An 11,178-nucleotide genomic window follows, 5' to 3' on the forward strand; every position below is an offset into this window, starting at 1 on the left:
ATCTATTATGACATGTTAACTTTCTCATGGATATTGCAATTTAATCTTTTGGTTAAAGATCCTAAGAAATACATACAGACAAAATAAAAAGAAACCTAGAATATGAGGGAGGGTATTGTAGAGGGAAAGGACCAGGTGTCCCAATTTATGGAATATTGTATCAGCTGTTGTTTCTTCTAGAAGGATGTATTTTGCTTCTACAAATAGTACCATATGGTGAGGACCAAATATCTACTACGCTTCTCTTCTGTGGATCCCTATCCTTGATATGGTATCAGATCCATCTCTTGGGGCTTAAATTTTTATTTTCTCGTGTTGTTTGCCGCCTTCTTTATTATCTTTTGTCCTCTTGTTTTGTCTTTTTCTTTGTTTTCTTTCTCCCTGTTTGCTTCAGTCCTGGTGAGTTTCTTCCTATTCCGACCGGTACTGATGGTGTTTCATTCGGATATGTCGTAGTTCGGTTGGTTAGGCATCGTTTCAGCTGGGTCTATCATATTTTGGTTGATTCATGCATCGTTCCGCTTCATTTTGTCGTGTTTCAGCCAGTTCCGTGTGTTTTTCTGTCTATTTCAATGTATTTTGCCTGGTTTAGGTTTTTTTTTTTTGGCCCATTCAAGGATTTGTTTTGGGCGGTTTTGTAGTGTTGCGGTTGGTTGCAGTGCTTTTTTGGCCAGTTTCATGGAGTTTCAGCCAGTTTATTTCCTTTTTTGGTCAGTTTAGTGTTGTTGCAGCCAGTTTTGATTGTTTTTTGGCCAGTTCAGTGTGTTTTTGGTCAGATCAAAAGAGTTTTTGTTGGTTCAGTATTGTTGCAGCTGGTGCGAACTGTTTTTTGGTTGGTTTAGTGCAGTTTCAGATGTTTAACGTTTTTCTTTGGCTGGTTTAGTGCAGTTTCAGTTTGATTCTTGCAGTTTTTCGATTCGCTCTCTTGAGTGGAAATATATCCACGACATTCGTGAAATTTGAAGGCTAACTTCTTGTTGTGTTTACAAAGTCTGTGTCGTAATTAGTTAAGAGTATTTAGTCCAAGTTTGGTCTATATGATATACAAGCTCCAGCTTGATTGGAAATGTTAGGTAGTCCTAGAAGAGATAATACTGTAAAAGGTAAGGGGCAGGTGTCCCTATTTCTAGAATCTTGTACTGGCTGTCCTTTCTTCTAGAATGATGTATTTTACTTCTATAAATAGTAACATATGGTGAGGGCTAGATATATACCGAGCCTCTCTTATGTGAATCCTATCCTTGACACAGTGCAAGGGAGTTATTATATGTAATTAATGCTGAGAAGAACCAATTCCATACGTGCTCTAATCCATGTTGGGTTCTTACATCTTTCCCCCTTCCCAACCCGGCTCATGTTCCAGTTTGCTCCAAACCTACCCCATTGGTTGGGGAGCCCTTCAAAAGCATTTTCCTGGTGGATAGTGTACCTATCATACTTTTCCAAGAAAAGCTAGATTTGGGCCATATCTTTTCTTTTTATTTTTTTTAATGTGTATTTTTTTTCGGATAGTGCTAAACAAGTCTAGATGAACCTGTTACACAGTCAAGTATAAGATCTTCATTAACAGTTTAGTCCATGCACTATCCATATCACGAGGTCCCTCATACTGTTTGACATTTCAATTCATCGCAACAACTGTCTATTTGCTTCTCTATAGTTTTCTTTGTTGTCTTGAAATATAGTTTTGGTATTATACTTCCATATATCCTTTTTGTCAGTTTTGAAGGTTAGTTTCCCATTCTCTAATTTCTAAATTGGAAATATGGTTCCATGGAATAATCTTCATAGTTCAGTGCAAGAAATTTGGTTTAAGTGTATACTTCCTCCCTGAAAATTTGGTTGTGTGCTTAGGTAACTCAACCTGAACTCCACTGTCAGTTTCATGCTCTTGGGGCTGGGGTTATAGAGGAAGTGCGTGTCCAGAGAGATAAAGGATTTGGATTTATTAGATACAACACTCATGAAGAAGCAGCCTCGGCCATTCAGATGGCTAATGGTAGGATAATTCGTGGCAAACCCATGAAGGTAAGAAAACATTTACCATGTCTTTTTATTTTGACAATCACTTAGCTTCATTCTCATAGATATAATAATATTGTCATGGCTGGGATACTCACCCTATTCTCTCGTAATGGAATGGACTAACAAGTCCTTTGCAAGGGCATGGTGACGGGATGGAACTACATATAGACCAAGGGGGCCGCCCCCCTTGGTTTTCAAATTTTCTCTTAAAGTTTTTTTATTAAGTTATATATATATACTCCTATCAAAATTAAACTTGACCCATCATTCATACTTTAGCCCCCTCAAATAAGAAATATTAGTTCCGCCCATGGGCATGGATGCATTACTACCTTTCTAGCCAATATCAAGCCTGTTTTCTACATGCATGAACACCTGCAGACACACAATCCACACGCACACGCACACGCACACGCATGGCTATTTCCAGATCATGCATGTTATGAACCGCACCATTGTCTGATTTCCATGCTCAATGAATGCAATACAGTACTGATCTTGAGTGACACCAAAAAAATCCTTCTTTTGTCTTATGGGTAGTCAATAAAACAGCCAAAATATGGTAAGCAATAAAAAGGAGTTGATATTAGAAATATTATTTTTTGAACTTGGTGACCAATGTATTTGGAAGTAAACATCCTAGGAGGGCATTGATGAGATAAAGAAGAAGTAGCGTGCTGTCGTGCGTTACATGATAGGGTTGTAGAAAATATGTATTGATTTTTGAATGCGTGTGTGCAGTGCTCATGGGGCAGCAAGCCAACTCCTGCCGGGACCATTTCAAATCCGTTACCGCCTCCAACCCAACCATATCAAATCCTTCCAAATGCAAGCATAAACCAAGGCTATTCTTCAGCTGAGTTGTTGGCTTATCAGCGCCAACTTGCCTTAAGTCAGGCTGCTGCATCTGGCCTCTCAGGTCAAGCTCTTATGCAGATGACTGGACAGCATGGCATGGTTGCTGCTTCCATGGGATCCAGCTCTGGGGGATCCCAGGCCATGTATGATGGATATCCAAACAATTCATCCGCCCAACAGCTCATGTATTATCGTTGATGGGTGTCTCAGTTCTTTTGGGTAGCACTAATACCACATCATTTTCCTCTTGGTCATTGTCAGTAATGTATCTTTTCTTAACTTTGGGCTTTCTGCTTGAGATATGTGAGTCATTCTTCAATCACTTGAAATTTCTTCTCTCTTGAATTATGTAAGATATAGATTATACGTTTGGCTTTGTAACGGGATCTTCTTTTGGATTTTGTATCCTTATTCATCTCATTACATATGGATGGATGGTGCTTTTAATGTTTGACAACATTTGGTTGAGTTAAAAATCATGGGTAAAAGCACATAAATCTGGGAAATGTGGACTATCTTATGTTCATAAACACCATGTTTTTTCATCCGAGAAAACCTGATCGTGAGTCAAATGTATTTACATTCTTAGAAGGGAAGTAAATGCATTATAGAAAAATGGTATGAAGTGAATTGAGATTCATTACATTGTTTTGTGCCCAGTACCGGCCGGCGAGGACATGATCAAATTTAATGTCGGATTGGACCAATGAATCAAATGGGGATTTACTGATTTGATTGGTTTTTGGCATTTTAAGGCCACTATGGATTTGGAACGTCCAAAAAAACTCTTGACCTCTAAGATCGCATGCTGAATGGCAAGCATGCATGAAGAAAACAAGAGAATTTTACAGAAGCTCTTCCCTCTCCATGTGTGTGAGAGCTTTTTCTCTTCCCTAGTGAGTGACCTCTCTTCTCCTTGTGAGTGCTCGTGGTTTTACCTCCTTAATTACTCTCCCCTCTCACCCAAACCCCACCCCTTACTCCCCTCCTCCCCATCTCTCTCTCTCTCTCTCTCTCTCTCTCTTTATGCTTCGTCGAACTCCACATCACCTACCGCCGCTGTCCTCGAGCATGTGTGTATCCCATGCGCCGCCTTGGCGTGTATGGGCTATAAATGCTGTAGTTCACTTTGGTTTTCCGCAATAGTTTCTTCTTAACTTTGTTATACATCATCTCCCACTTCTCCTTCTCCTTTTCCTTTCCATACCCAGTGTGTTTTTTAGCTTATAAAGATTGCCGTATCCACATTTAGTGTCCCCTAAGCATCAACCGCAGGGCACCTCCCTCCCTGGACATTGAAGAGGAGTTCCTCTTTAATGCTTTCCGTTCAATCAATCTCAATGCAATCTTATTGTGATTATCAAGTTTTCTTACCTCAGCAAAAAGAGTTTTTCCAAGCAACTTATCCTTAAGATTGCCTGAAAACTAGTTGTTACTTTCTTGGCTTACGTGCCAAAAAGTCATTGGCTGGGCCAAAATATTGGGCTCATTCTTAGTTGTTTATATAGTGGGGTGATTGGTGGGATCTCTCGCCCCCTTTTTTAATGTACATGTTTTTTTTATATTTATTATTTAATCCAATCTAATTTAGAAAATAAAAATTGAGAAGTGTTTGGAGTCATTCTCCTACACATCTCTTGTACATCTTCTTTTTTTTTTTTTTTTTAAACAAAAGAAAAAAAAAAAAAATCCACTATTGAATTTGTTTCCATAGATTCAATGGTAGATTTACACATCTCTTATATGGAAATAGACAAAAGATGCTTAGGAGAATGAAATCAAACATTTTTTTTTTTAAAAAAAAAAACACAAAAATTCAACACTTCAAACTTACGCTTAATTAGATATTTAAAAAATGAATAATGTAACGTACCAATTTTTCATCCGGATGGAAGTCTTTCCTTTACAAAAAGTGGATGGGGGATCACTCCCGTAGCGTAGCTCCACTTTTTGTAAAGATAAATCCTTTTCATCCCAATGAAATCTGGATGAAAAAGTTGGTACCTATCATTTCCTTTCAAAACATAAAACGTCACTCGGATCTTTGCATGGTCTCTCTCAAGTGCTGGAGAAAGAGACGAAATTTTCTCTTGCACTATCCCCAGTCTATTGTAATGATCCGAAATTTAGAATAGAAAAACTTTACAGCAAAATTTACAGGAAAGTATCTCAGTGTAACATATTGTTAAAATTTTTTGGCACAAAAATCGCAGAAGTTTTACATTTGGTGACAGAGAAGAGCACCTGCACCTGCCTTTAGGGGATGCTGGTGCCTGTTTGCTACCTATATATGCATGTGTTGTGGAAGCAGGTGAAAGTTACATGTATTTTTTTTTTTCTTTTGGTGGTATATATATATATACTATGTGCACAAAACTTATCTAATTTTTTCAGTGGGGACAAGAAGAAAATGATAATTTAAAGAGGGTGGTTACCAATTACCATATATAGTATACAAGCTAGTATATATGCTGAGGAAAATTGTGACACCATCTTGATTCGCTGTACAGTAAGGATGATGAAGTCTGCCAACACAGCTTTGAGAATCAAAGATGATCAATTTACCTACAAAATGTACAATTCACCCCTGTGGTTACAATCCCTTTGGACACAGCTTTGAGATGAATCAAAGATGCTAAGAGAAGATGGTCATCAAAGAGTGGTTGATGGCGTTCTGGAGCTCTCTCCAGAATGTGCATGTGGAAGATCCCCATCCTACAACAAGTCAATATTATGTTGCAAATGCTAAGAGGGAAATCTTTCATTATAGAATTTGAAGTATATGAACACAAAAAAGGTTGAGCTTAATTATGATCAAGTGTCAAACTTACTAGCTGCAGGGAAACTTGGCTGTGGCGTGGTGAGGAGCCTGCACTGCCATTCAACAAACTGTGATGCATAGTTTCTTCAGCAAATGCTCTCAATCTTTCAAGCTCTGGCAACACATCCTTCCCAAGATCGGGCCTGTCTTTTCGTCTCAACTCCGCGCACTGGAGCGACAGTTTGGCGAAGCACAAAGCCTCTTCAACCGGCCAATCCGGCACAGCTTGATCCAGCATTTCGGCAAAAGTCCCCTTTTCAATAGACCTTTCAACATGGTGAGTCAATCCCATTGGTGGCTTGGCTGTTATCATTTGCAGAAACATGATTCCAAGGGAGTATATATCAGATTTCACTCCAAGCATGCCTGTTTGCTGATACTCTGGATCTATATAGCAGAATGTGCCGGCCGTCGATGTCATTCGATACTGCGTCACGTTGTCTGCCACCGTCGGCGGCACTAGCCTCGCCAAGCCAACGTCGCTAATCTTGCTGACATAGTTGCGGTCAAGCAAGATGTTGCCTGGTTTTAAGTCACGGTGCACCAGTGGCTCTGGTTTTGTCTGGTGGAGGAACAGCAAGCCAGTGCCTATTTCGGCTGCAATTTTAAACCTGTGCTGCCAAGAAAGAGGTGGAGTGTTGCCTCTGCAGAAGAGACGATCCTCTAAGCTCCCCTTGGACATAAACTCGTATACCAAGCACCCATATTCCGGGCAGGCTCCTAGGAGGAGAACCATGTTGGGATGTCGAATGCAGCTCAATATCTCAATCTGTTAATGCTCATGACCAAGTCATATATATAGTTAGAATCGTCGCTTATTTCAAAAGTTTAAGTCGATAGGAAAATAGTAGATTTAATAATTTAAATTAGTCTAACACGTAAATTCTTTAACTAAAATTGGGTGAATGATAGACACAAGATTCGAATTCATGACATTTGTTCTGATACCATATTGAATCATCACCACTTATCCCAAAAGTTTAAGCTGATAGAAAAATTGTGGATTCATAGCCTATTTGAGATTACACTAGGAAATAAGAAAAAGCCATGAAGAGTTTTTTAGGGAAAAAAAGCCTCATTTTCAAGTTTCTCCCAAATGTTTTAGGCCTTTTTAGAGCAAATAAGGATAATTTTTCTCCTACTCTTGGTTGAATATATTATCCAAAATTGAGTTATGTTTTGGAGATACCTCTTGCTGAAACTGTGACCTTCCTTGAGCTGCATCTGGACGAAGAACCTTGATTGCAACAGGTGTATGGTCCAGATGACCCTTATATACAGGTCCATAACCCCCTTCTCCAATCTTGCGGGAAATGGCAAAAAATTCAGTAGCTGCTTCAATCTCTGTAATTGAGTACCTCCTATACCTAACATCTGAATGTGCTAGAGCATCAAGTGCCTTCCTCTTCTCTTCTCCTTCTCTCAGTGCTTTCATTTCTGCACTAATTCTTTTTTGTGCTTCCAGTTCTGCTATCCTCTTGGCTGCTTCAGCAGCCTCCATGGCTGCCCTGGACTTGGCCTTCTCCTTTTCTGCAATGGCCAATGCTGCTTCCTCAGCCATATGTGCCTCGTCCAACCTCCGCTCTTCTTCCCATTTCCACCGCTGCAGCTCTACTGTCTGTTATATATGCCATATTCATTATTATCCAGAGCTTACAAAATACATGATAGGAATATGAAAGAGAGAAAAAAGCGAAAGCTGAAAGAGACACAATGAAGCGTTAGGGCTACATCTTGTACATTAAAGTATATATTAATATGAATTACGATGGCCTTTATTGAGTAATGCTATGTACCAAATAAGTATCCCCTTTCATCCCTAAAACTAATATGGCGTGATCCCCATAGAAAATACCACACTACATCAGTTTTGAGGATGAAATGAGGATACTTGTTTGGTATATAACATTACACGTCTTTATTTATAAAAATGATAGATGCGGTGAACCATTAAACTTTGAAAGGAATAAACCCTAAAAAAAGAAAAAGAATAAAGTAGAATGTTTTGTATTCTAACACTGTAAAATTATGACAGGCATAAAGCAGATTTAATTTACCTTTTGTTTTGCTGTGAGTGCTTCTTTGCAGGCAGTACTGTACATTTCTATTGTTTGCTTGAGTTCTAGCCTTAGCCTCCTCATTTCAGCCTCCACGTCTTCCTGTATTTTTCATTACAAGATTACTCATCTCAAGTTCTTTGAAAAAATTGTTTCTTCAGCCAACACATATGAGATTGGGACAAGAAAGTTGTAGCCATGCTTCCTAAGAGGGTGGTTGGCCTTCTTAAAACTAGCTAAGAGGAAAATCCAATAATGTGCTCGTATGAAAAGTTTTGTATTTATTTCTTTTGGGTGAATTGACATAGTCATTTTATTATCGGGTCTATAATGGGTTGGGCAATTCTACAAACACTTGAGGAAGTATATACTCACACCCTAAATATAAATGGAGTTGGCCTATTAGACTTCATTAAGTCATCAGTAAAATTTTAAAGTTGAGGTACTAGTTTCCTCCACACGCACAAACAGGACACAGCGATAAAGCATAGATGGAAAACTCGTCGTCTAACAATAAAGGTATATACGTTTATCTCTTCCACTTGTTCTTCACATGCTATAGAGAGAGACTGACTTATCTAGTTTAATTCTAACAAAAAGGACATCATCTATATATATATATATATATATATAGAGAGAGAGAGAGAGAGAGAGAGAGAGAGAGTTCTACAGAAAAGATGGGTACTTACCATTGAGTGCGGTGAGTTGGATAAGCTATCAGTGTCGTGTGAGTTTCGTGATGAAAATTCAGTTGGAGAGGTGACATCCAGTGACCTCCATCGATGCGGTGATTCAAAGCCCTGGTTAAGGTCAATATCTGATGAGTGTGACATCCGTGGGGGAATCCTGCCACCAGGATCTAGACTCTCGTAACCTGAAGTGAGTATCCGGTCAACGCTATGCCTCCCCGAGCTGATATAGGATATGTCACTCTCCGGCATAACTAGTTCCCCATACGACTTCCCATTCAACCCTCTCCCAACAAATGGTGACCTGCTTCCAATCACAATTTTACACAGTAGTTGATAGTTAAAACCCACTATATGACAAGAAATATATCAAGAGAAATACTATTTAGTAGATTATTATATGACTGTTACATAACTGAGATAACGTATAACAGTAAAACTTGATTGTCATACAATTGAGATGACATGTCATCTCAGTTGCATGACACTCGTATGGTATAACAATCTACTAAACAACACTCACCTAATGACGTCCGTCTCTTCTTGTGCAGGCTCAGATGGCGGTGGCGGCTTATCGGCTCCTGAAAGAGGATCCACAAGATAGTTTAAATGGGAAGAAACGTAGAGAAATGAAGAAAGGGTTGAAAAGAAAGAAAAAGAGTTGAAACCTTTGACATTTGAATCCCTGTCGGATGTATCTGATTTGATGCTGTCTTGATTAACAAGTTGGTAACGTAAGGGAGAGAAGGATGGTGCAGGGCGTGAGGCAGATCGCATGGACTGAATCTTTCCCTTGGATATCACATAAACATTCGTAAAATCTGGTGCTCCTTTTAATATACAGCTTGGAATGTCCGATGTCTTGAATCTTCTGAGAATAAAGGTTTGTGAGGGTTAATTAAGTTAAGTTTTCAGAAAAAAAAAAAAGAACAGAAAAGAAGAATACTTAGCCATTTAATATTGTGCATACTTAATTAGTATATATATATATATATATATATATATCCCACACAGTCAGCAAACATGCACTCTTGAGAAATGCTATTTTTCATTCTCCTATCTATCTTCCGTCCAACATCATCTATATTTTATTTTTTTCAAATTTACCATTGAATTTGTAGGATCAACTTGTATGTCATACAGATCCAGTGGTGGATTCAAAAAAGACTTGGAGAAAATAGCATGTCTCGAGATTATTTATCTCAAGCCTTAAACAGTAATTAATATGTATTTCTACAAGATGAATGATGTTTAGTAGACTGTTATACAAATGTCATACATACAAATTAGTGAAAATTAGCTATTGATTTTTCTTTTTTACAAACCCTTGTTCATCTAAATGCTGATTTTCATCGCCACATCATTTCAGTTGTATAACATTCATATAACAGTCTACTAAATAACATTACTCTTTGTGCAATAATGTACATCACTTTCACAAAAACCCTAATTCTACTCAATCACTAAATCCTAACCTCAATTTGTCAGATTTTGGGCCAAACCCATTATTGAAATATTACAAAATTAATAACACTAAACTTTAAAAATTAAAAATCAATAACTTAATTAATTAATAAAACCTAAATAACCTAAAAGAGCAATTTCATAAATATTGAAGGATCGTACGTACCTAAGAAAGCCAGTTTTTGATGAGGCGCCAACAACCAGATTCTCAATAGAAGATTGACTAACATATTCAGTTAATGCCTTTGCTACGTCTGTGTCTTCAAGTACGATATCTTTTGCATGGATCTGTTCATTATCTCATAATTATGTTTATATATATATATATATATATGCATGAATTTTAATATATATATATAATCACTTACGTCTTTACGTGTACAAAAACAACGAAAAGGAAGGAACAATTCCTTGGTTTGTTGATCAGGATCTCCGCATACCAGTGTGTTCTCACCCCCAAAACCACCAATATTGTTTACTCCTGCACCCAAAAATACATGCAAACAATGAGAATGCTTTGGAAATGATTCATTACATACCAAAGGAAAAGATGATGATCATTCTCACTCACTTGGGGAATGAAGAGAAGGTGAGGAATGCAAGGGTGATTTGAGGTTGACATGGATGAGAAAGACGGTGTTGCCCTTCTGGAGGAGATGTTCAATGCTCCATTTCATTGCAATTTGGCTGCCTTTGTCTCTGTCTATTGCCACCGCCACCAACCCATTCCCTGCTCTTCTTTCCCCAGCTTGATTTCTTGCCAACCACATGATCTTCTCCCTCCAAAAACCCTCTCTCTTTCTAGCTCTACCTTTATATATTTATATTTATATTTATATATATATTATTATAATATGTACGTACGTTATTTATTAACAAACCACAACCTTAATCAATCAAATTTTGCACAAATTTGTTCATTCTGTTTTCAATATGGATCCCCTTTATCTCCCTCCAAAACCCTAATAAGAGAGACAAAGAAGGTTCCTTTTTTGAGCTTTCTCTCGTTTCCTTGACGTTAATTTTATTTTCTTGGTAGCCACGGAATCAATCACCTGACCACCTTTCCTTTCTGTTCATCTGTTTGTTTCCCTCTTCCTAAATTAGAAGGTGGGCTCTTTACTTCTTTTAGCTAATTTGACATCTTCAACCCAATCATCCCACGAATATCTCTGTTTCAGATGGATGCATGATCACTGGCGTTGGAGAGCGCCCGCCATTAGCGGGCTGCGCCGTACGTGTTTCTCTGTTTGACCAACTCTAA

At 38.2% G+C, this 11,178-nt stretch overlaps 2 protein-coding genes across 2 annotated transcripts; one reads left to right on the forward strand and one right to left on the reverse strand.

Moving 5' to 3' along the window:
• The first annotated feature begins 1,784 nt into the window (after window positions 1-1,784).
• Window positions 1,785-3,330, forward strand: LOC132189139 (RNA-binding protein 208-like). The gene is made up of 2 exons (XM_059603685.1): window positions 1,785-2,028; window positions 2,767-3,330. The coding sequence occupies exons 1-2, from the start codon at window positions 1,990-1,992 to the stop codon at window positions 3,079-3,081; spliced, it is 354 nt and encodes a 117-aa protein (XP_059459668.1). The 5' UTR covers window positions 1,785-1,989; the 3' UTR covers window positions 3,082-3,330.
• A 2,072-nt stretch (window positions 3,331-5,402) lies between these two features.
• Window positions 5,403-10,684, reverse strand: LOC132190140 (U-box domain-containing protein 35). The gene is made up of 10 exons (XM_059605038.1): window positions 10,486-10,684; window positions 10,283-10,395; window positions 10,081-10,202; window positions 9,119-9,321; window positions 8,974-9,031; window positions 8,451-8,754; window positions 7,762-7,863; window positions 6,894-7,322; window positions 5,715-6,473; window positions 5,403-5,598 (listed from the first exon to the last, which is right to left on the reverse strand). The coding sequence occupies exons 1-10, from the start codon at window positions 10,682-10,684 to the stop codon at window positions 5,536-5,538; spliced, it is 2,352 nt and encodes a 783-aa protein (XP_059461021.1). The 3' UTR covers window positions 5,403-5,535.
• Between the last annotated feature and the right edge of the window lie 494 nt (window positions 10,685-11,178).

The sequence above is a fragment of the Corylus avellana genome, chromosome ca8 (assembly GCF_901000735.1).
Source record: "Corylus avellana chromosome ca8, CavTom2PMs-1.0".
Classification (NCBI taxonomy): domain Eukaryota; kingdom Viridiplantae; phylum Streptophyta; class Magnoliopsida; order Fagales; family Betulaceae; genus Corylus; species Corylus avellana.